Consider the following 25,468-nt stretch of genomic DNA (forward strand, 5'->3'; position numbering starts at 1 on the left):
CAAGGTTTAAAGAAGTAATCGTAATTTGCAACATCAAACAAACAATTTCTACTGTTTAGGTTTGAAAAGCACCTATATAATATTGGAGAATTGTAATCATGCATGTTAGGTTTGTGTTAACTTTTCATGAAGGTGGACAATGAGGATGGTGACCAATATATTAACATGAATGTGGTAGCTGTCCAATTCAACAACGTCATAGCACGCTGATTACTCCGATTACAATTAATTTAAAATGGTGATTAAGGTTTGAATCACTTTAAAAGACTTAATTACCTTAAATCGTAGAGGTTCTCGACGTAAGTTTTCTAGGGTGGATATTCTCTTACCTTTTCTCCTATTTTTATATAGAAGTTTAATAAATGGCCTTTGTGGGTTGCATGCATGATTAGCATTGATTCCTCAAACCAATTATTAAGAGGGGCCAAAAAAAAAGCCACTATTATTTATATGATCAATAATTTCACAGCCAATCAAAATTTGATAAAAAATATATTTGGAAAGGTCACGATAAGGAGACCCTTAAATCATGCACGCAAAATTCCATTGAAAAAGTCCAAATTAATGTATTTGCATCATATGACGCATTACACACAATAATGACTACATACAACAATACCTGTATTCTAATGATGTTTTAACATGTAATTTGATTCCAATGTGCACTTTGACATTACACTTTGACAACATAACAAAAGCACATACTTTCTCCCTTATTAATAACACATACATACCAAGTAAAATCTTATTAATTGCGGGATTTATAATGGGTTGTTAACATTAAATTTGTACACGAACCCATTTAAAGTAGGCACTACCATATAAGAAGATACCAATTCTTTAATTAATAACACCGATCAACACATGAATATGTCTTGAGTAGGCACGGTAGGATAATTGGCAAATGAAAACCCCCACGAATTCATCGAAAAAACATCATCGAAATCAAGATCAAAGCTACCAAAGCTCTCTTGATCATCACATTCACTGCTTGTAGCAGTCCTCAACATAACATTATTATTATTATTATTATTATTATTAATGTTGTTGTTGTTGTTGTTGTTGAGGCAGTTGATAATATCATTAAGTGACTGAAGGCGATTACTAAGCTCAGCTAGCTGAGCCCTGAGGACAGAATTCTCTGCCTCGACGTCTAGATAAAGTTGCGTGGTACCAGTTGTGGTTGACAAGATCTTGTTGTTTTGAGCCTTTAGCTCGTTCACCTGGACGGCTAGATCATCCAGATGCTTCTGCTTTCGAAGGCGGGATCGCCTCGCTGACTCGCGGTTGGATTGCATACGTTTCCTCTTCCTTGTATCCATGACTTGTTGAGGGTCTGCCTCGGATCCAGATGATGAATTGTTGTTATGAGTAATTTGATGTTGTTGACTTACAGATGAACTTGAACTAGCCATCTATGTTAACAATATATTTAATAATAATTATACTATAGGTTACAAAGAAAATAAATAATAAAATCTATAGTATATGTATATATATTTATATTTGTTGAAGAGGGTTAGTTCATGAGAAAACGTAGAACCAGTAGAGGAAGACAACAGAGAAGGAGGAGACAAGGTGGGTACGGCGGCGAAGGGCGGAGTTGATGGTGAACCCACAGAGGAGGACTTCACTGATTATAGGAGACATGAAGAATACAAATGGTAGGTTTCAATCTTAATCATCTAATTTTTATTTCATGTTTTTGTTTGGTACGTGTATGTAAATATGGAATCAAGATGTATAACAAAGATTGAAAGAGAAAATTGGTTGGATTATTTTTGGGTTGGAGGAAGCTTATAAGATGAAGCAATCTATGAAGAAGAAGGAAGAAAGAAAAACTTAGACAAAAAAAGTAATGAGAAAAAACAAAAACTTAATAAAACCAAAAAGAGAGAAGGAAAATGTGGAGGAGAAATTAAAGAGGTTTTGGTGATGGGTGAAGGTTGTATTTTATAACAAGTGATTGCTTATTGTTAGACAAAAAAAGTAATGAGAAAAAACAAAAACTTAATAAAACCAAAAAGAGAGAAGGAAAATGTGGAGGAGAAATTAAAGAGGTTTTGGTGATGGGTGAAGGTTGTATTTTATAACAAGTGATTGCTTATTGTTTACTACTAATTAATTCTAAAGATACTTTTTAAAGTACTCCAATAGGCAATTTATAGTAGTCCAACCTAATTGAGTACTATTTCATTATTATTTGCATAGTTATGTATATTTAATTGCAACTTGTGAAGGTTAGTTGATGTCATTAGATCATTTAGAGAATAATATATAAAAAATTCTTACTAAATATACTCACTACATACTAGTTTTTTGTTATTATAAAATGTTTAAATCAAAATTTATCTCGCAGTAGAAATTATAAATAGAGCTTAATGCGAAGTGGGAAAATTTCAACATAAAATTATGCGAAATATTGTACACAGACGCTCGTTCTTAACCACTAGGTAAAAACTTTATTAATTATTAATTTCGAATTGAATTCTATAGTCTATACATTAATCATGCTGAATTTTTTGAGAAATTGAGATTAGGACAACGTGGGTGTTCTGTTTACGAAGTTTCGGAGTCTGAAGTTGGAGCCTCTTTATAGAAGGAGTCTTCAAAACTAAATTAACAAAATTAAAATAAGGAGTAGATTTAATGTTTCTAATTACGGTGCCTTTTTGGTGCAGCAGGCCACACCATGTGGCCTGCTGCCAAGTCAGCAAAAATAAATGACCTAGAGATTACTATTCACGCGCATGTAGGAGTTACTGGTATTGTCAGGGTTACTGGTATTGTCAGGGTTACTTGTATTTTTCAGGTGTTACTTTTTTTTTTTTTTTTTTTTCTTCCAGGAGTTACTTGTATGATTACTTATTTAGGGGTTACTTGTATTTTTTTTTTCAAGAATTACTTGTATAGATTACTTATTCAGGGGTTACTTGTATTTTTTAGGGGTTACTTGTTTTTTTTTTTTTTTCAAGGGTTACTTTTATGGATTACTTATTTAGGGGTTACTTGTATTTTTCAGGGGTTACTTGTTTTTTTTTTTTCCTTCTTCAGGGGTTACTTGTATGGATTACTTATTCAGAGGTTACTTGAATGGGTTAATTAAAGGGTTACTTGTATGATTACTTATTCAAGGGTTACTTGTATGGGTTACTTTAGGAGTTACTTGTATGAGTTACTTATTCAAGGTTACTTGTATGAGTTACTTATTCAAGAGTTGCTTGTAGGCCCCATACCAAACCAGTAACACCCTACAAGTAACCCCCGACCAAAACCAGTAACACCCTACAAGTAACGTCTGACCAAAACCAGCAACACCGTACAAGTAACCCCTGAACAAACCAGTAACACCTACAAGTAACCCATGACCAAACTAGTAACACCGTACAAGTAACCCCTAACTAAACCAGTAACACCCTACAAGTAACACTTTTTTTTTTTTGACAAGTAACACTCTATAATCTGCTCATACTACTATTGGTGTTTATGTTGCTATTTTTTGACGAAGAATGTTCGATCAAAGATTCCACGAAAAAAACGAGCTCAAATTTCTCCAGTTCTCATTGATTTCACTACTTCAAATGTTGTTGATGATCTTAAGCTTAATTAATCGCAATTTTCACAGCAATTTAACACCCAAATTCTACAATTTCGGGCTTTAATTGCATCAATTTGGCAAAGAGGAGAGAGAAAACGGGTTGAATAGAGATATGCTTGTTGGTGATGTGTGGTCTGATTTGAAGAAGAAACTAAGAAAAGAGGAGAGAGAAAATGGGTGGAGTAGAAATGTGGCTGTTGGTGATGTGTGGTTTGGCTTGGAGAAGAAGATAAGAAAAGAGGAGAGAGATAAAGGAAAGAGAGGACTTATGTATTTTTTAATAAAATTGTGGCACATACAAAAATTTGTGTTCTAATTAAAATGGTGGCGGTGGATCATTCCAAATGCAAGCTGTCACACGACATCAAGGATTCAACGCCAATGATTTCTTATCATACTCTTTCTGTTTTTTTAAGGCTTGGAGATTTCCAATCATATTCGGTGGTTAATAGAGATGCTAACATAGGTATGTACTTTGAAACTGCCCACCTTTTGTTTTTTTTGTTTTTTTAATTTTATAAGGAGTATTTATTTATAATTAATGCTCCCTAGAGGCATTTGTATTTGTAAATTATATTGTACAAATGATAAGTATATAAAATTAGGTTCAACTCTAAAAGTAGATCAAATTAAGGTATCCTCATTTCAGTTAAAAAGAGTGAGAGTATAATTCAATATCAGTCATAACAAGAGAAACAGTTATAAATTTTGGTTAAAAAGAGTGAGAATATAAATTAATATCTGTCGTAACAAGAGAAACGGTTATAAAATTCTTCAAATAATAAAAAAAAAGAAACGGTTATAAAGTTTTATGTCTAATTTGTTGCCGTAATTTAATGGTGCATGCTGGCATGAAGTTAACAAAACAGAGGGTTCAAACTTATGATCCCAAAGACACCGCATGAGTTGTGCAAATGTACACTAACCCACCATTTCCCCTAAACATGCATGGTTATTTGGTTATTCCCATATTCACTATGGTTTCATCAATTATAAGTTATAAACGAATCAAAACAACAATAAGGATTAAGGATATCTTGACAAAGTAAACAAAAGAATTTATTGCAAGTTTGCAACAGACTAATAGGGATACATTGAATTTTGGAACTGTTCGATGAATTGAAGCATGTCAGCATTTTCAAAGTAATAATTTCTAAAGCTCAAGGTCATTGGGTCCAATGGGCTTATCTAATCCAATGGTCTCTCATATCCTGCCCAATGGGTCAGATTGTTGAAAAAACATTTTTTTAAAAAAAAAAAATGTGGCTGCTGGGATTCGAGCCCAGGTCTCCACGGCCACAACGTGGAATTCTAACCACTAAACTACAGCCACTTTGATGTTTACTGTATAATATTTTAATTAATTATATACTATACACAAAGTATATTAACTATTATTAAGTCATAAATTTGCATGATTTTCTGTTTGTATGGAGTATTTAACCCAAAGCTTTACATATTACTTTTAAGCAAATTATAGAAATATACAGTGTGTTTTAAGTAAAACCTTCACAATGAATTAATATTTATACTCCATAATTCAAACTAATATAACTTACAAAGTACTACGTTCTATTTTAAGAGGAAGGCAATACTTATAATTCTCTCAATTCACTTGTCTGACAGATCGAGATACTAGAATCACTTTGGATACATTTACCAACAATCCAACATACAATAATGATCGATACAACTTTGACAATTAGTATCTTCAATTATACTTTTGTAATAAAGAAACTAGCATATACTTGTATAAATGATTCCAGTAATTTGCAACAAAGAGACTACTATTTATTCAAACAAGGCAGTTGGTAGAGAAATGCAATTAAGGGCAATGTTAAATTATGTAAATAGAAGTCTCTCTTGTATTATATACTAATCTTTGATGAAAAAAAAAAAAATTTATTTACATAATCTAGCAGGTAACATCATGGATAATATGAAGAGGTGGCTATTTAAATACGGTATGACCAATTATAATGTTTTATTTTGTAATTAAAAAATTGGTGCAGATCGAATTTTGGCCATTGATAGTGCACTGAAAGTTTCCTTTCGCGTGCACCAAAAAATAATAATAAAATCAAGTGGTCTTTCTAATAAAATTATAAAAGTTCTGTCATATACAAGTTTTAAAATTTGCTTTCTTGGTCGGCTGCTAAGATGTAGATGATCATTTTAGAAGCTCTTGCTGCTTAATTAATTAATTAGTCAAACATTATTGACGTTTATTCAACTTGAATATCTCATTCGAAAAAAGTTACATATCCGAGGAATTAATCAAATAATACGAGTACTAGATTACGAGCTAGCACATAAAATAATGTGTAATGTAAAATACTTCAAACTCTTTTTCTTTCACAATTTATTCACATAATTAACGTAGAAACTAGAAACACATACAATCAAGTTTAATGCATAAGACAAATGTTAATGTCTTTAATATGTAAATATTAATTAGATTAAGATAATCAAAATAAAGTATATGAATAAAAAAAAAAAAAGAAAAAGGATGTGAACCATTAATAGAATCAAGTGAGCTACTTCCTCCGTTTCTATTTAGTTAACGCGTTTGATTTAAGCACATATATTAAGGAGAGGAGAGAGAGTGATAGAGAATGAAAAAGCAAGTGGGGTAGCTTGTAAATGCAAGGTAAAAAATTTACCCAAAAAGGAAACGTGTCAACTAAAAAGAAACTTCCTTAAAAGGAATACGTGTCAACTAAAAAGAAACGGAGGTATTATTTAATAAGGACTATGAATATTAAAGTATAATTAAAAGGGAGAAAAAACTTTTACGCCCCAAAAAAATTATAGAAAAGACATGAACAATAAGGTAGGTACTCATATACATGAATGAATCACATTAAGCATAAAGTGGATAAAAATTTGTAGATAAAGAAAGTATATTAGCTTCAAATGATCAGCCCTTAAGTAATTTAACTAAAGGGTTTTTGTTACAAGTTTTATTTCTTCTAAAAACAATAACAATTAATTAATACTAAAACATTAAGTGATTTTCGTTTCAAACTCAATTGCAAGAACAATATCCCACGTTGAGGTTTGATCAAATTAGATTCCGACTATGGCAATGACCTAGATTGTTTAAATGTTTAGATGAAAGTGGATTGTAGCTTATAGGATATATATGATTGTGCACAATGGAAACTCAACAACATTGTATTGTATATAATGAGTAATTTCACAAAACTTAAACCTAAATCAAAGTTAAATTGAAACAAATCACAATCACATATGAATTACTATATTAACAACTCATCATCTTTCGGTAGGATCATATTGCAAATAGATATTGAAAACACCTTAATAATAAAATTATAATGTAGAGTTTGGAAATGAGAAAAAGTAGTAGGACCATGGTCCCTGAAAGCTGGATGCATACCCTAATAAAATTAAAATTTTGAATAGGGAAAAAGATGTAGATTCTCTGCTTACAATGCCTTGTCTTCTTCTGAATCACCCTACTTTAATCCGCCTCACACCAACTTTATCCTCCTCCTTTCCAGGCTCCTTGACCACATTATCATATATTCCATCTCTAATTATCAAGCTCATGTACTGTTTAAACTCGCTACTACGCCATTTATAGTATGAGCCTTATTACGTGAGCCAATTTATAGTAAGAGCTTTAGTTACGGGGCTTGTATAGTGCAACTTTGTATAAGGTAGAGAAAATACAAGTTCATCTTGATGATAAACAAAATTTGTTTATCTAATGGCATTTTCGTAAATAAGTTAACATTTGTGGGACCCGCATATTAATGTTAACTTATTTACGAAAATGCCATGCTGACTGGAGTGAATTGTAGATATATTTACGAAAATGCCATTAGATAAGGTATCTTCGATACGATACAATGTATGTCGTAGACCTAGCTAGGAGTTGTAGTCTCTATTTTAAAATTATGATTACATGAAATGTAGCAATACAAAGGGAATCTTGGAATCCCAATGTTTCGATAATAAGCGGATAATTTTCATAGTTATTGTTACACAATATATTTAATTAAGGGTGATTTTAAAGATTACTCCTAATTAATTGACTTAAAATTAAAGTTCGTTCTGCAAGCCGTCACTTCATTAGATAATACACTATATACATAAATTGATTGATAAATATAGAAGTATAACAAAAGTAGCTTGACCAATAAAATTTTGTCTATGGTCTAGATAATATAATGGCTAGGGAGCTGGGTCCTAATCATCAAAGTTTTAAAAAGTTTGATTTAAAGCAAACAATTGAAAAAATAAAATAAAGTTTGATTTGACTTCATATTATTAGCTGATAATTTTTCTGATACTAATATAATAAGATTAATACACAGAATAAAATAATTATGTAAAAAATATTCGATCTGCTTTTGTAGTAAAAATTATATACAATTAAGGGCAGCCCTTTTTTTTTTTTTATTTTTTTTTTATTTTTTTTATTTTGAGATGTGCTAAAATAATTAAGCTGTTGTTTTCAACTCCAGTACTTTTTGCTGATTATCATCGCACTTAAGCAAATAAATAATTAGCAAATGTACTTTGTATTTAAATATTGATTTACAAAATGATAAGTTGAAAAATGGATCAACTAACTGTTTGGTAGATGGAATAGCCAGAACATAAAAAGGTTACACATAAAGGAAGTAAGATATTATAGGAGGCGGGGCAGACAATGACATAATAAGGTACTTTTAAAAAAATGATGAATTAATATCTAATTTTGAGAAACTATAATTAGTATAATAAATTAATAAGAGTGCTTAATTATTGGTCATAAAATCATAATCTTAATAAAGAGTTAAGTACATCAAAATTTACAACAAAAATTGTGGTGATTGTTGTGATACTGAGTAATGTGATTGCCAAAGTAATTGTGATTGATAATCAATATATTTTTTATTTTGATTAAGCTAAGGGAGACTGAAATAATCCCTCAATCTGCATATGGTACTTGTACTTAATATATTAAATCACGAATTAGAGGAGTTATCTCAACCATCTTTGTCAAGCTGGCCTAATTCATTCAATTCTCAGCACATATATATATATATATATATATATATATATATATATATATATATATATATATATATATATATATATATATATACTCCTTTCGTTCTTTTAGACTTATTATTTAGAAATATCTTTGTAAGGCAAAATAAAAGTCGAACTATCAAAGTAGAATGAACAACAAAGAACAAAGGAAGTACATATTTTATGACAACAAATTTCATTCCATAGTATGGATTAGTGCTACACCCGGCCCGATCCTCCCTAGCCATAGTAAGTTCTACATGATGAAGATTATTAGCCACATAACTTTAACAAGGGAACGGACTTAACCAGTAACTTTAGGTCTTTAGTAGTCTATTATAACACGTTAATGATCCTAGGGTTCAACCAATCGTATATACGATGCAGATTGATATACATTGTTTTCTGATACATTTATGAACAATGAATATATAAGCATGTGAGGTAGTAGTGGAATCTACCATATTTTTTGTGAAAAAGGTTTGATTGTAAATTTGTCAGCATGTATACATGTTCCAGAGAGATCAGACCATGCATGTATGGAGAAGAAGTGTAAAATGCTCATACTTCTATATATACTTCAATATATTCCTAGCTCATCATCAAACTTTTCATTTCCTTTTCAAGTTTTTTTATTCATTTTGTCTGTCATTATTTATGGGCATTGTGGAAGAATGTGTTGTTTATTTCTGTTGCTTCTGTCTCTCCCATCCTATTATATCTTACTCTTAACAAGATTTTATTAATTCCATCATCGAATGTCGTCTTTGGTTCTCCCAATTTCTAACCTCAATCTTGATTAGTTTATCTTTTTTATACTTCATACGAAGTATATTCTATATTGATATGTTATACATTATATAGACCGTCCTAACTCTCCATAATTTAAAATTCGCATTGGTTGCACTGAAATATCCGTCATAATAGACTAATATATATATGGGTCTATTTTAGTAGGGTTATTTGGAAATTAATTAGTCTCCATTATATTTTGTTATTCTACGAAATTTGACATTTTTTTCTCAAAAAAGTAAACATATGATTAGCTACAAAGTAGAATACGAGTATTATTTATGAACAGAGAAATACTTTAGGGCGAATATGTTGACAACATGTATCCGTAGGGTTTTTGGTTCAGAAAACAACCATATGCATGCGTGTTCAATCAAGGCATTTGATACTTTATACAAATAACGTGACATATTGTTTACTACGGAGTATAAAATGCATGTTGTTGGTCTATATATTACTGTATTACACAGTGAGCCAGCTTAAGTAGCTTATTATAAAATGCTTTTAAGGGCGACATCAAACCAGATTATGAGGTAAAGTCAGGTACAATAAGTTCCGTATTATGATTGATTTGATTTCAACGAATTACTTTACAAATTTCTAGCAAACCTGTTTTTTTCCCCTGTTGATAGTGATGCTTTGATCCTGTGCTATGAAAGTGAAACCAGATCATTGTTACTCGTAGCAAATAGGAAACTAATCAACTTCCAGCTACTTCTTTTCATTAAAAACTTGATAAACTAATGCATGTACAAGGCCATTGAGCAAGCTCTGATCAGATCCCTTATTATTAACATACACGGGATTGAGCGGATACCCCCATGAATAAGTGGATCGGACATAATAGTGTAAGTATAATCGTGTTCACATTTCACATATACGTGAAATAATATAATATGTACTCCATTGCACCCTTGTTTTCAAAAGGTTATAGCAAGGACGTTTTTATTTAAGATACGCTATAAGCAAGCAAATGTTGCAAATGGTCATTAATTAAGTAGTTGATTTACATTTATTAAGGATTGCTCCCAATGCAAATCTTAACCTGGATGGAAGATTTTACTCGTACAATTTTTTTTCTGTATAGTTTTATATAATCGTTGATTTTGAACTAGTCTCAGATCAGATTGTAGGGTCTATACTATATAGCATTCTCACTGAAATAATTCCACTATAAAAGTAGTTGCTATGCCTTAAGAAATTAGAATCCACATTGGATGTTATGACAAGCTTGAGACCATTAGATAAGTGTTAGCGGGACATCCATACTATATGCTATGGTTTGATTTTTCTTGTTTCTATAAAACACAATTTGAACGGATCATAAACCATGCATACATATTTCATATAGATGCTATCATTCCACTTTTATAGTCCAACTTATTATTACAATTATCTTGTCCATAACAATTATCACGATTTCTGAAAATTGTAAAAATTTATAATTAAATGAACTATTTTTCATGATATTTCACTTAACTAGAGTAAGAATTTGGTATAGTTGGAAAATTTATCTTAACTCATTTGAATTTATTTTGTTTGATATACTACGTAATTAAAGTAAAATAAGATAAAATAAGTTGAAACAAACATACCCAAACGTAGCATTGACATGAGTATGTATGTGACTATTAATTTCGGACAGAAGGAAAAATTATCTAGGAGCCAACAATTATTTGATGAACAGAAAGATCTTACATAGGGAAAAGTGAGAGGAGCTAGCTATATATGATAATGAACAAAGTTAAAATGCTAGTAAAAAAAGCTTAAATTTGATAAACATACATAAAGAAAAGGGTGTAAATAGTAGTATCTTTTAATAAGACTACTTTAGAGGGAGATGACCCATGAAAGAGTAAAGAACAAAACCTAGAAAAAAAAAGGTGGTACACTAGCTTAAAAAGCAAGAGGTTTTATGGGTATGTTTTCTGAGTTGTTTCCTTGAATAGAGAGAAAGTTTAAAAAGAAGCTAGCCTTATAATTTTAACAACAAAGTATAATTACACCATCTTGGGATCTCAAAAAAAATTAAAAGGATCCAATTAAATTTTTATAACCCCATTATTATTAAGATGGACTCCACCAATTTTCAGCACCACGAACAACAACAACAACAACAAGAGCAACAACAACAGCAACAACATCTTCAAGACCACTTTGTTAATTGCTCTCCTTTAAACATTCCTTCTTCTGGCTATGGAGTTTCTTCTTCTCTTCAACCCTGGAACGCGAACATCTTACCAACGTAAGTTTCTTCATCATGGTACTTATATATTAATTAGCTTGTTTAATTACATCTAATCAAGCTATATACCGCCTTTTTTTTCTTAGCCTAAGCAAGGAACTTAGCTGCTTTCAGCGGAATTCCAGAAGAATATATATGAAATCTCTATATTTTCTAGCTATCAGTTTATATGATAGAGTTGAACATAAATACATGTTCCTTCAATTTTATTTGCTAATAAATGTTACATAGACATTTTCTCGATTTATAATTAGGTTTTTTTTGTTGTCTGATCTCTCCAAAATCCAGGGCAAATTTCTTGTTTCACTCTTTATGAATATATTGCATGTTATTAGACTGGCATCAGAGGGGAGTGACTGAGTGAGATTATTAAGGCACTTAGAGGTTACAGATTTAGCTTAATAATTAATAAGTTGCATGTCGGTCTACTTGGTTTTAAAATCGTTTGGTTTAATTTACATGATCTACGAAGTATTACATATTTATCTTGTCAATCTTTGTTCTACATACCCTTTTGATGCTTGTGAATTAATGTAAATAGTTTTATGTTAGTTCGTTTTGTACCTTTTATTCCTTACTATTAGAATATTGTTCCAGTTGCAAAGAAAAGGTGCTTATTAAAAGCTAGAACACAGTACATATAGTTCTTACAAAAAACAAATAAGAAGAATATACTTCGTATATAGAAAGAAAAAATTATGGAATTTCTTTGCTGTAAAATACATGTATGTACAAGTTAAGCTTATTTTCCTCATCTATGAATTTAATTAATTATCATACAATAATGTAACATTTTCATTTTAAGCTCAATAGTTATATTCTTAGCTATGAATTGAATTAAAGCAAATTATTGCATGAGCGCCAATCTACTTTTTTTTTTTTCTTCTGAATTTGTACTTTTTCTTTTGATTTTATTTGGTTTATTACTAACCTGTCTAATAATTCTGAGCTGCAGGAGTACAACATCAACTAACACTACGTTCAACGACAAGCCATACGAAAACGAGTTCCTCAGTAGTACAACATCAATCTCGTCCATGCCTAAAATTGAAGACGACATGCTAAGCTCATTCCCTACCTATGGTGGCCTAATCCATAATCCTACAACCGCGACTACTTTGGATAATATCAATCCATGGTCCTTCACCGGCCTGATCTCTTCTGCTTCCGGTATGCCCTACAGTAGGGGATTAATGCAACTCCCCTTAGAGGTTAACAACTGGAGTAATAACAATAATCAAGGTTATCCTAGTACAAGTTTCCTAAATCAGCTTGGATTAGTGTCTTCGCCAAATAATTCAACAGCATCTACAGTTTCGAGTAGTAGTCCTCGACTAGGCCTTAATTTGCAAGCTATGGATTTCCTAGGAAATAATTCAAGTTTCGGCTCTCAAAGCCGCCCTATGTCATATGATGTTGTGGGAGAAGAAGTTATTAGCCCCGTTGGAAAGATCATGTCTAACAAGGTAAACTGTATATGCAAATTATATACTACCTCCGTTTCTTATTACTCACAACAAAGGGGTATTATTTGTGAGATATAAAATATTCATTTGTTGCAAGTAATAAGAAACGAAGGTAGTATTTAGGTTTGTTTTTGGCTATGGATGGATCGATGCACACAAAATAAATACAAAGTATGAGCTAGTAGATCATGTTAATTATTTATTGGTATAAATAAATTGCTCTCTAAAACATTGAGTATAATTAAAATTTGAGAGACCTAATCTATAAAATAGGATTATATATAGTGTGTACGTAGATTGTTGAGAATGTGCATGGGGGGCATGTTTATAGACTATGATTGCTTATACTGTATAAAATGGCATGTGAATAGCTTCTTCCGTCCTTCTCTATAGTTTAGCCTGCCTGAAATTAATTAGATCAGAGGTGGAACCAAAGGATCCATGGCTAGAAGGTGCCGTGGCCCCACGAATATTATCCTTTTACTACTCTATAATATAATTCCTAGTAGAAATATTCAAATTTTTTGTGGTTATATATTATGTTCTTCTCATCAATTTTGTTTTAATATAAATCCCTAATAAAAATTTCTTAGCTATGTGCTACTGATTGCATGGTTGTCTTTATAATTATCACTCTAGGTTATACTATGTCCTTCATATATAGCATGTTCTTTCATATGTACTGATAAGTGTTCTTTTTATTTGAATTAGCATATTATGAACATCCTATAATTGTGAATTGAGCTTGAGTAGCATTTATTGATCTTAAACTTGTTGATGGACATTTTGGCAATTATTAGATAATTTAGATTTGTTTCAATAAGTTAATTAAAATTATATATAGTAATAATTAAGTTCATTCAGTCCGTTGAAGAAAACACATCCCAATTTAAGTAGTCATCCCATCAACTCAATCTAGATGAGCAGTCAAAGTTGAGCACGGAGAAACCCGAAAAGTTATGATGGGATGGCTACTTACAGATTAGCAAAAACATGGTTGAGGTAAAAGCAAAGATTAACTAAACCAAGAATTCCATGTCTTTTATTAATTGTAAATATACTTTACCAATTAAATTTAAAAGCAATTAATTACCGACTTTAATTGCCAAATATTACTTCAGAGCAAGCATGAACACAAAAGAGTCAAATATTTCATTTTAGCAGTCCACAAAAGAAAGCTGTTCTTCGATTACATGCATGCATGCATGCTCATGAAGTTTAAATTTGTGTTTTTATTATTCCAGCTTTATACAGTGCATGCTAAAAGAAAAAAAAAAAAAAAGACGATTAAATCTACAAATTAAAGTCTTTCCCCTTTTATATCTTATTAACTTTTTAAAATTATTTCTTTTTTCATCATTCTTTAATTCAATATTTATATGTAATTTTATACCTTTATGAATGAAGACATCAAGTTTGATGAATGGATCACTAACGGGAACAAAAAGAGCCGCCGGGAGTTCAAGTAGTAGTGATCAGTCAAAGGCATCAACATCCAACAATCCAGGTGCTAATAAGAAATCTCAAGCCAAGGTTTCTTGCCCTCCATTTAAGGTAATATAACTACATAATACATGTTCGTGATATATTAATACTTTCTCTGTTCTTTATATATAAATGCGTCACTTTCAGTTTTATAGAAAAATTAGTAAAATGATCATATTATTACTAATCAAATGATCTGATTTTTAAGTAATTGGATATTTTAATGAATGAAGGGGTATATTTTACTGAAAAATTAGTAAAGTGATCAGATTATTACTAATTAAATGATTCGTCCTCAAGTAATTGGAGATTGTAATGAACGAAGGGGGTGTTTCTTGCACCATTCTTGTAAGTTGTAAAAGTAATAAATAATGGACAGTGATTGGATTATCATCCCAAAAATAAGACATATTTAAGATTAGTGGACATATTGTGGGAATGACGATAAACCTATATAAAACAATACAACTCTTTTAGTAAAATTGTGTCACATCTTTTAATTATGAGAAAGTGGAGCGATGTAACTCATATAAGATGTGACAATGAATATATTAGGATAGGATGGGAGGGGGGGGGGGGGTGGTATTGATTAAGTATCTAGACCAATATTTTTTTCAATATATATATTTTGTAATTTAACAATCAAGTTTAATGTCACTATGTAAATTTCAATGTATTGAAAACATAGGTTATAATTAGAAGCATCATATTATGTGACACAATCAGTAAAGATGCACCATTAGCTATTGTATATTATCACAGTATTATTTTGAAATTCTCTTTCTGTTGTAATCAAATAAAAAAAAAAATTGTGCCAATTATTATACATCTAGCTAATTATACTATAATTAACCTTTTCCTTTAATCTAACACTCCAATAATTTGGTAATTATGTATGTTAGGTTAGAAAGGAGAAACTAGGAGAGAGGATAGCAGCACTACACCAATTAGTTTCACCTTTCGGCAAGGTATGTTCAAGTTCCCACTTATGCTTTTTCTCTTCCTACAAAAGAAGCCACGTACCATTATTTTCTTAATTAATTGTGATTAATTAATTAAAGAGAGAATAATTAGAGAGATAATCAAGCATGTATTATACTAATGACTTGCCCATACATACATACTTTTGTACGTACCAAATTATATTAATTAATTATATTTTACATTCTTGCTTTTTAGACGGATACAGCTTCTGTATTGACAGAGGCAATTGGATATATCCAATTTCTTCAAGATCAGATTCATGTAAGTTATTATTATTATAATATATACTCCTTTAATTCATGTCAATTGTACATTTGTACGTATAATGTATATATTTTTCCTTCATTTTGGTTACTGTCTTACTGATATAATTTATCTCTTTAATTTGTTCTTTGCAGACACTTTGCATGCCTCATGCTAAGCCTTCTCGTAGCAAGCCTACTAGACCCTTCCAAATGGTAAACACATTATTAATTAACCATTACATTTAACCTAATTAAGTGTGACAAATTATTGACTTATAAGTTGAATTAAGCTCTAGCTCCATAGAGTGGTTCTTTAAAACATACACTTTATACTCTGTACAAAATATTTTATTTAGTAAGTAAAAGTATTTGAGTGAACTCCTCAGGATATGAGATCGAGTACTACTTACCTCATTTGTAAGAAGAAGATTTCATCTTTTGATTATTCAATTGTTATAATCCGAGCTATAAATTGATAAACCTTTTCAAAAAGTAAGTATTTAAGTCACTTTTATTACGGAGTTTCTTTTTAGAGTCTTAATAGGTTTCATGTACTAGTGTACTACACATGGGAAATTAAAAAGCAATACTTCTATTTCATTCCATACTATTAGCAAAACTAAGAATCATTCATATTGAATTATTCATATTGAATTATTCCTACAAATAAAATAATAATAATAATAATAATAATAATAATAATAATAATAATAATAATAATAATAATAATAATAATAATAATAATAATAATAATAATAATAATAATAAGTAACCAATGTGTACTAGTGAAGCAAATTATGATTCATTTAAGTTCTACAATTAGTAAAAACTTAACAATATTAAAGATATATAAGTTGTTGCTTGAATTGTGTTGATTTGGTTGATTGTAGGGGCTAGGAAGTGAAGAAGAGGGGAAAGAAGAAGAAAGAATAGAACTTCGAAGGAGAGGATTATGCCTTGTGCCATCCTCGTGGACATCATACCTCACGCCAACCCAATTGGATGCATCCAATCATCCTTCTTTTTTTTAGTTTTCTTTTGTATTGTTAGGCATGTTTCTACTCATGGAATTTATGTAAGAGAGCATAGATCAAGTATACTTTTATTATACTACCAAAACATAATAAAAACAATGTTGTTTTTTCCTTTTCTTTTTTGAGCCAGTTAGGTTCAGTTTACCGGATAAAATAAAATACCAAAGTTATCAAAAAATGAGAACTAAATGAAGTACGTATGAGGTATTGTATTGTTTGACCTAATTACTAGCTAGTATTTTCTATATTAATAATAATGTTTTGGTAGGTGAGAACATTTTCATGTCATCGTTCCATACTTATTTTTTGTAATACAAAGTGGTGTTTAATTAAAAGTGTAAAGTTAGAAGTAGATATAATAGAGTGTTACATCACTAAATGGCATGCATGTTCTTTTGAGGGATTGTTTAATTCATCCCAAATCATCCATTTGAAGGTTTGAAATAATATTAACTTGCTTGAACTTGTGGTCCCTAAAATTATTGATTATGACTTTTACAATAATAGTTTTTCAATATTTGAAAAGTGTTTCATAAAAACCTAGTGTTTGTCACAAGCTACCAATTTTTTTTAATTGCCATTATTTAAATTTTATTTTACTAATTCAATAGTTAGGTATGTCAAACACTTATATCAAACATATAATATACCAAGTTTCCTTTCATAAAAAATTAAAAAAATTGAAGTAAATATAAATTATACTGTATATAACATTGACATAATTCAAAATAAATCAAATGAACTGAACTGAATTGAACTAAACTTAGTGTTTATGTATGTTAAATACTACCTCCGTTTCTTATTAAATGTAACAAAGAAATATTTTATATCTCACAAAAAACACCTTTTTATTACACGTAATAAGAAATGAATGCATTAAATCAAGAATCTCGCCTCACCGAGTCACCGGCACTTGTAGGCTGCCACGGCCCGTAGCCAATCCAATGAAAAAAAAAAGAACCACTCGGTAGTCGGTAGTATTGCATTTTGATGCATATCGCAAATATTTGTTTCCAAGGCATTCCAATCTCTTCTGTTAATTTCTCCCGATTTTTCTCCCCAGAAATACAAATACAGGTTACTTGTTTTGAAAGTGTCGTCTTCAATCTTCATCACCTTCTTTCTCAACATTTCCGTCTTCCATTTCCCTCTCTTACAAGTCTTCTCCTTCTCTCTCTTTCTTCTTCACTCCTCTCTCTTTCATTTTCTCTCTCCTCTCCTCGTCCATCCTTCTCAAATTCTCTCCATTAATCCCTCAATATCTCTATATATCTTTCCTCAATCGCTGCAAAAATGGCGGCTCTTCAACAACCAATCGTTTCCAGAATCATAGGAGTAGAGAGAAATCCTGCATATTTCACTACTTTCATGGCGAAACAACTCTGTGCTAATGCCATGTTCATCAACTCTAATATTTCTGCGGTTTTGAAGAGTAATTGTAGCACTAATTCTGGCGGTGCTTCTGTTAGGGTTCGTAATTGTCATCGTATTCGAACTTCTTCTAAAATTCGGTGTCGTTTTAGCTCGCCGAATGATGGTGATAGCATTACTGGTAATTTTGATGCCGGTGCTGCTGATTACGTCAATTCTACTGTCCTTGAAGCTGGTATTGCTGTTTTTCACTTACTATTTTTATTCTGAATCTTATCTGCTGTTGTTGTTGTTGTGAATTTTGATTTCTACTTGACTTTTTAGTCGAAAAATTGACAATTAGCTATTCAAATAATGATAAATAAATTGGAATGAATTATATAAAATGTCCTGCAATATTGTCTTTAATTGATATGATCTGGTTTATTTATTAGTGTCATCGTCAATTTCTGTAAATTCGATTGATGAAATTGAAATTGTGATTTCTTTGTAATTTTCAGATTTGATTTGTATCACATTTAGTTGTTTTATTAATGTATTAATCAACATATTATATGTGAAGAGGATTGCTTATTCGATTTCCTTGCTTGGTTGGATTGCCGTTAGTTTCTCTTGTTGAAGGACTCGTTCGAATTCAGCTTTGGAGTGTGTTGATGGTTTCGTGCTTGCTCTAGTTATTGTGATTGAAAACCAACATTCACGTGTTCCAATATAAAAGAGACTAGCTAAAATCTTAAAACGAGTAGATAGGATTAGTTATGAATATATAATGCACATGGGGAGTGCATAGTTTATGCATGTGAGCATGTGCTTGTATACTCATTGCGGGAGGAAATATTGAATTGATCAAGTACGGGTTATGTTAACATAAACAAATTTGTGCTGTAAATGACGTGAGGATTGATGAAAGGAATGTGATGTTCGATATGCTCGAAGCAAACATTAAGTATAAGGATCTCTAATCAACTAATCAAGTGCATGCTGACCAAAATCTTAATTATAGATAACTTAGTGCTCTTAAAAACCACATACGTCATGGTCAGAAGTCAAGCTGGTCTATTGCTTGAAGCCTCAAATATATACTTCCTTTCCTTCCTTCTTTGGTATCCAAACAAAGCGTAAGTGAGTAATTGGCTTCCTTTTGCCAAGCTGTAAGTAGAAATTATATATCCCTTTCAAAACTGTTCAATGTAGAGTACCACTCCATTTCTCTAGAAGACTATAATGCTTCTCCGTAACACATCCGTTCTCTTTTGAGTTTCAACTTATTTAGTGTTTGGACTAGAATGCATGCAGTAAAATTTCCAATCATACCCAGCCTCATTTTTGTCTTTGCTAGTATAAGCTGCCTATAGTCTTTTGAAAAATTCTACCCTTTTGTCTTCTTTCTTATAAGCTTGTACTATGCCCTTAAATAATCTCATTCATAACTGTCTGTTGACCATGGCTTAGGTTTGTCACGTTTATCATTGATATTCGGTTTTTCTGTTTAGTTGAGGTGAAGAATGGATCAGATGGCTTTATGATCAAAATGAGGGATGGAAGATACTTAAGATGTGTATATAATCATCCCAAAGGGGGGTTTCCACCTGACTACATTTCACACCCTGCTATTGTGTTGAAGCTGGATGATGGAAGCAATATTCTACTCCCAATTATAGTTTGTAAGTTTACCAAAACAAAATTATTTGTCAATAAAACTAAGGAAGGGCCTGTTCTCATACGTTGAAATTCAGTTCAGCTCAGCTCCCAATTTCCTTCTCTTATAAAATATTCATTTCATTTCAGTTCAGCTGAGCTGCTGAGTTAAGTCAATGAGAACAGGCTTGAAGTTGTTTGAAAGAAATTACACTATTACACATGTGGATATTTTGTGACTTTGAATCTGTTAAACTCTTTTTTTCAGTGGAGATGCCTAGTGCTTTGTTGATGGCTGCGCTTCACAATGTTGAGATGGTACATTGTTCCTTCTTGTTTCATGAATTTTATTGCCTTTTTCCTTTAGGCCTCTATGTCTTTTTATATGCACTTTTAATTTAGCTTATCAAATTTTGTGTCAATCTTATTCATGGCGGATTAACTTGCTAGGCTAGGCCAACTATGTACCAAATAGTGAAGGAAATGATAGAAACAATGGGATACATGGTAATTTTTTCTCCAGAATTATTTTCTTACTTTTGTGTTTCCAAGTGTTATGTATTTAATTTGATTGATGGCGCTTGTGCACAATCATTATTGATGAACTTCATCCATTTGTCTGTTGAAGGTGAAATATGTCCGACTCACCAAGAGGGTGCAAGAAGCTTATTTTGCAGAACTTTGTGTCATGAAAGTAATTTTATTGAGCTTGTTTTTATTTTATTTTTTGTTTTATCAATTTTAACTTTTCTTCAATTTTCGAGACTAATTAATATGTTTTGGTCCCATAGATGGATTCTGAAACAGAGTCTCTTACTTTTGATCTTCGACCTTCTGATGCCATCAACATTGCTGTAAGATGCAAGGTATTATTTACAGTATTCTAAAACTCTAATAGTCTAGGTTTAGTGCAAGAATAGGCTCTGTTTTCTGGAACTTGCACCTGTATGTGAGGCAGTGGTGCTGCTAATGCTTGCCAAATTTATCTATGTTTATTTCCAAGGAAGAAAGTGCCATTTTCAAATCTTCCTCTTTGTAACTGACTTGGCAATTGGTACAAGTCTTAGTAATTGTTGCAGCTTTTACAGCAATTTTCCTGGCACCTTGTTTTCTGGACTCTCCAAGTCATGAGACTTGTATGAATGGATGCTGTGTGTTTTAGTTAACTGTTTTTTGTGCTTTTTCCAATGTTTAATATCGAAGTAAAAAATTTCTCTTTTTTTCAGGCCCCTATACAAGTTAACAAGTCTTTAGCACTCAAAGATGGTTTGAAAATTGTTGAGCCTACAAATCCTGCATTGATACCTCCTCACTCTGATAGTTCTTTGCTATTGGAAATGGATAGGTAAATCGAACGTTTTTGCATCACTGAATTCATAAATCTGCTGATTAACTCCTTTGCACCTAAAATTTTATTAGTATAGATAAAGCTATAATTTACTAGTGCAGGTTTAGAACTGTTTTAAGTGGGAGTGTGGCTTGGGTGTGGGGGCATGCAGATAAAGATAACCATACATTGCAGTGTGGAGGAGTTTGTTTGCTGCAGTCTTAATATGTAGAATACCGAGTATCGACTAAGATTTGTTCCCAAGCTGAAATTTTGGGTTTTAAAGGGGGAGGGGGTTTTCCATGTTTCTTATTGATGACCCTAATCTGGCTAGAGTGACTAACAAAGGGTTCAATGGAAGAATATTTGCTTCCTCGTTTCTTCATAAGATTATAAGGGACTGTTGTAGACTTAATGGACATGTTAGTATGTTACTTGTTTGGGCGCTTTTTTTTTTGTCTTTACAGAATCTTATTTTCATTTACAAGTAAGTTGATGGTGTTAGATAATTATCTATTTTTTGATAGCAACAATAATATGATGCAGACCAGATGGGCAGCCCTGTCCCGAAAGTGAAGAATTTGTCCTTCTACGCAACATGTTGATTGCTGCTATCGAGGAGCGCTATCATGATGCAGGTAAGCTGCATGTTATTTTTTTTATTTTTTTTTTAAATTTTTTTTTCCCCTGATAATTGTGATTTTACTGCCCTTCCCTGTCTCTTTGGAGTTTTTCCGAAAATAGAACTATGTCTTATCCTTCAGGGGTATGGCTTGGTATCATGACCACATGCTCTTTTGTTGTTTAAAAATATGCAACAGGCCCTAAGAGTTTGATTAATTACAGGTATTAAAATTACACTGTAACTTCAATTTATGTTTTTAGTGAAACACTTTGGGGAAGAGAGTTGTAGCAGAACCTGTGAAAACGCCACTACCATATAAGTCCATCACCGGAAACATGCTGCAAGCCATTTGGCTTATTTCTCATTTTGAGGTTGTATAGTGGCCTTATTTCGGATTATTTATAGTGTTAGCTGTTTGTCTGAGATGTTTATAGTCACCTAAAGCTATTAGATATTTAGTATTAGCTCTGTTTTAAAGATGTTTGGTATAAATGTAAATTTGCCTCATTTGGCTATTAGTTGTTTTGGAACACAAGCCTTTCTCCCAATTGATTAAACATGTACCATTTGATTGACCACATCAATAAGCTAAAAGCCAATAATCAAATTATTTTAAGCCATTTACAAGATAAGGCCAGTATATTTTTGAAGGCTTGAAGCAGCTAGTAGGTTATAGGAGTGACATGGCTGGGTCTAAAATCTAAGTCCTATTATTCCTGGATCTGTATTCTCTTGACTCTGATAATAGATCTTTTGGCATTTCTATATATATTTCATTCATCTTTTATCTCAAAAAGGAGGTTAGAAGATGTGACTTGCTTCTTGAAGCTTAGCGTGGAGCTAACACAATATTGTGTCTAATTTGTAACTTTTTAAGCTTTTGGTTATGGTCGGCAGTTGTCTAGATGTCTAAGAAAAGTAATTCATGTACCAGTAGAATCAACAGACTTAACATGTTCCTAAAAATTGCGTAGTACTTCATACTCTGCTGTATTTAGTGGGAAGCTTGGTTGGTTACCATAGTTCTTTATATGCTCCTGCCTAGCTTTTCTTTTCTATAATTTACCTTTCATTCATGGTTCAATTTACTTTCTATGCAGCCCAATGGAAGGATTTACTCAAGCAGTTCAGGTCCAAACAAAAAAAGTGGACATGACATGTTTCGTATCACAATGTCAGTCTTCCCTCACTTCTCATCTCTTTCTTTTACATTTGTTTTACTACAAATTAAGGAGAACATACATTGGCTATCCGTGGCTCCCAACTTCTCATTTCCATCTTCACTATATTTGATCTGGGACTTATATATGCAGTTATTTGCAGGGATCTTTGTATCTGGAACCAACTGTTGGCCTAACATGCCTTATTCATATGCAAGTTCTATGGGTACTCTGTTCAGTTAATCTGTCATTTAATTATGTGAATATGTACATTACTAAATACAAGCACGCGGAAATAATCATAATGTATAAGTAGACACATGTATAGTCATCCAAATAATTATGTAAAGGCATCTAGCTTGGTGATGATAGTTTTGTCGACATTGGTAAAAATACCTGTATATCCCCTTATGGTTAAAAATGTTCAAGTTCTCCTGAATTTAAATGTAGATTGTACAGCTATGAAACATTTTTAACAGCCTTTGATCTTCACATGATATGGTTGTTTCTTTGGAACATTTTCATTGTACACTGCCACTCAATCTTTCAGCTTACGAAACTGATGTAACCACTACCTTTTTGATAAGTATTGGTTTGATGACAAAATTATAAAATGGGTTTGGTGCATATTTTGTGTTGGGTTCAACATATTAATTTTCAAATTTTGAAAAAAAGGGTTCTTGTATGTTTTATACAAAATTGAAGGCTATAATCCACGTTTTTAAAGGAAATTTTGAGGTTTAGGAGCCTGTGACGAAAAGTTTTGAGACCCTAAGAGATACATTTGGGGTCATATAATGCCGTTTGAAATCACATATGATCATTATATGTTGTCATAAACGTTTGTGGTAGGCTCGAGTTAACGAAATCACTTCAAGTTGTGAACGGGTAAAATGACCATTTAAGGGCATATTGGATGGTTCCACCGAACCAATTGGACTCTTGGAGGGTATTAGGGACCATGGTAAATATCTTGGCAATTTTTATTTCCAGGCGAAAAATGGTCAAAAATTACAAAATTAAAGTCAATCCACGCTTTTTGAGGAATTTTGAGGTTTCGGGGTCTAGTGGCGAAAAATCTAAAAACCCTAAAAGATACATCTCGGGGTCATATAATGCCGTTTGAAACCACATATGATCATTATATGTTGTCATAAAACTCCGTGGTAGGTTTGAGTTTACGAAATCACCTACAAGTTGTGAACGGGTAAGATGACCGTTTAAGTGCAAATTGGATGGTTCCACTGACCCAATTGGACTCTTAGAGGGTATTAGGGACCATGGTTAACATCTCGGCAATTAAATTTACGGGTGAAAAAAGGTCAAAAAATTACAAAAGTGAAGGCTATAATAATCCATGCTTTTAATGGAAATTTTGAGGATTTTGGGTTCGGTGGCGAAAAGTTTTGAGACCCTAGGGAATATATCACGGTGTCATATAATGTCGTTTGAAACCATATATGATCATTATATGTTGTCATAAACATACGTGATACGCTTGAGTTTACTAAATCGCTTTAAGTTGTGAACGGATAAAATGACCGTTTAAGGTCATATAGGATGGTTCCACCAGCCCAATTGTACTCCCAAAGGATAATAGGGACCACGGTAAACATCTTGACAATTTTTAGTTCCGGACATAAGAAAATCACAAAATTACAAAATTGAAGGCTGTAATCCACGGTTTTTGAGGAAATTTAGAGGTTTCAGGGCCCGGTGACGAAGAGCCTTGAGACTCTAAAGGATACATCTCGAGGTCATTTAATTCGGTTTGAAACCACATATGATCATTATATGTTGTCATAAACGTCCGTGGTAGGCTTGATTTTTCAAAATCAATTCAAGTTGTGAACGGGTAAAATGACTTTTTTAGGGCATATTGGATGGTTTCACAGACGCAATTGGACTCTTGCAGGGTACTAGGGACAATAGTAAGTATCTCGGCAATTTTTATTTCCTGTCAAAAAAAAAGGTCTAAAAGTTACATAATTGAAGGCTATAATCCACGCTTTTTGAGGAAAATTTGAAGTTTCGGGGCCCGGTGGCGAAAAACCTTGAAAACCCTAAGGGATACATCTCAGGGTTATATAATGTTGTTTGAAATCATATATGATCATTATATGTTGTCATAAACAACCGTGGTAGGCTTGAGTTTACGAAATAACTACATATTGTGAACGGGTAAAATGACCGTTTAAGGGCTTATTGGATGGTTGCACTGACCCAATTTTACTCCTGAAGGATATTAGGGACCATGGTAAACATCTCGGCAATTTTTATTTCTAGGCGAAAAAATGTCTAACATTACAAAATTGAAGGCTATAATACACATTTTTTGAGGAATTTTGATGTTTCGGGGCCCGATGGCGAAAAGTCTTGAGATCCTAAGAGATAAATCTCAAGGTCATATAATTCTGTTTGAAACCACATATGATCATTATATGTTGTCATA

General features: G+C 31.9%; 3 protein-coding genes and 1 non-coding gene across 5 annotated transcripts; 2 read left to right on the plus strand and 2 right to left on the minus strand.

Annotated features, from left to right (window-relative positions):
• Nucleotides 1-541: 541 nt before the first annotated feature.
• On the minus strand, nucleotides 542-1,972 carry LOC145601734 (uncharacterized). Its single transcript, XM_081657802.1, has one exon. The coding sequence runs from the start codon at nucleotides 1,413-1,415 to the stop codon at nucleotides 858-860; it is 558 nt and encodes a 185-aa protein (XP_081513928.1). The 5' UTR covers nucleotides 1,416-1,972; the 3' UTR covers nucleotides 542-857.
• Nucleotides 1,973-4,859: 2,887 nt separating this feature from the next.
• TRNAH-GUG (transfer RNA histidin (anticodon GUG)) lies at nucleotides 4,860-4,931 on the minus strand. Its single transcript has one exon. It is a non-coding gene; the product is annotated as a tRNA-His (tRNA).
• A 6,577-nt stretch (nucleotides 4,932-11,508) lies between these two features.
• On the plus strand, nucleotides 11,509-16,892 carry LOC145603160 (uncharacterized). Its single transcript, XM_081659285.1, has 7 exons — nucleotides 11,509-11,681; nucleotides 12,637-13,147; nucleotides 14,555-14,701; nucleotides 15,535-15,600; nucleotides 15,812-15,877; nucleotides 16,015-16,074; nucleotides 16,752-16,892. The coding sequence occupies exons 1-7, from the start codon at nucleotides 11,509-11,511 to the stop codon at nucleotides 16,890-16,892; spliced, it is 1,164 nt and encodes a 387-aa protein (XP_081515411.1).
• A 1,004-nt stretch (nucleotides 16,893-17,896) lies between these two features.
• Nucleotides 17,897-23,534, plus strand: LOC145601588 (bifunctional nuclease 2-like). 2 transcript variants are annotated; one of them, XM_081657632.1, is made up of 10 exons: nucleotides 17,897-18,501; nucleotides 19,760-19,930; nucleotides 20,173-20,222; nucleotides 20,355-20,411; nucleotides 20,533-20,598; nucleotides 20,696-20,770; nucleotides 21,131-21,249; nucleotides 21,778-21,869; nucleotides 22,957-23,030; nucleotides 23,170-23,534. In XM_081657632.1, exons 1-9 carry the CDS (start codon nucleotides 18,189-18,191, stop codon nucleotides 23,010-23,012), a joined length of 999 nt encoding a protein of 332 aa, XP_081513758.1. In that variant the 5' UTR covers nucleotides 17,897-18,188; the 3' UTR covers nucleotides 23,013-23,030; nucleotides 23,170-23,534. The 2 variants fall into 2 exon arrangements, with proteins under 2 accessions (XP_081513758.1, XP_081513757.1); XM_081657631.1 differs by having other exon boundaries at nucleotides 17,901-18,501; nucleotides 23,180-23,534.
• Nucleotides 23,535-25,468: the final 1,934 nt, after the last annotated feature.

The sequence above is a fragment of the Chenopodium album genome, chromosome 21, assembly GCF_948465745.1.
Source record: "Chenopodium album chromosome 21, dcCheAlbu1.1, whole genome shotgun sequence".
In the NCBI taxonomy this organism is placed as follows: domain Eukaryota; kingdom Viridiplantae; phylum Streptophyta; class Magnoliopsida; order Caryophyllales; family Amaranthaceae; genus Chenopodium; species Chenopodium album.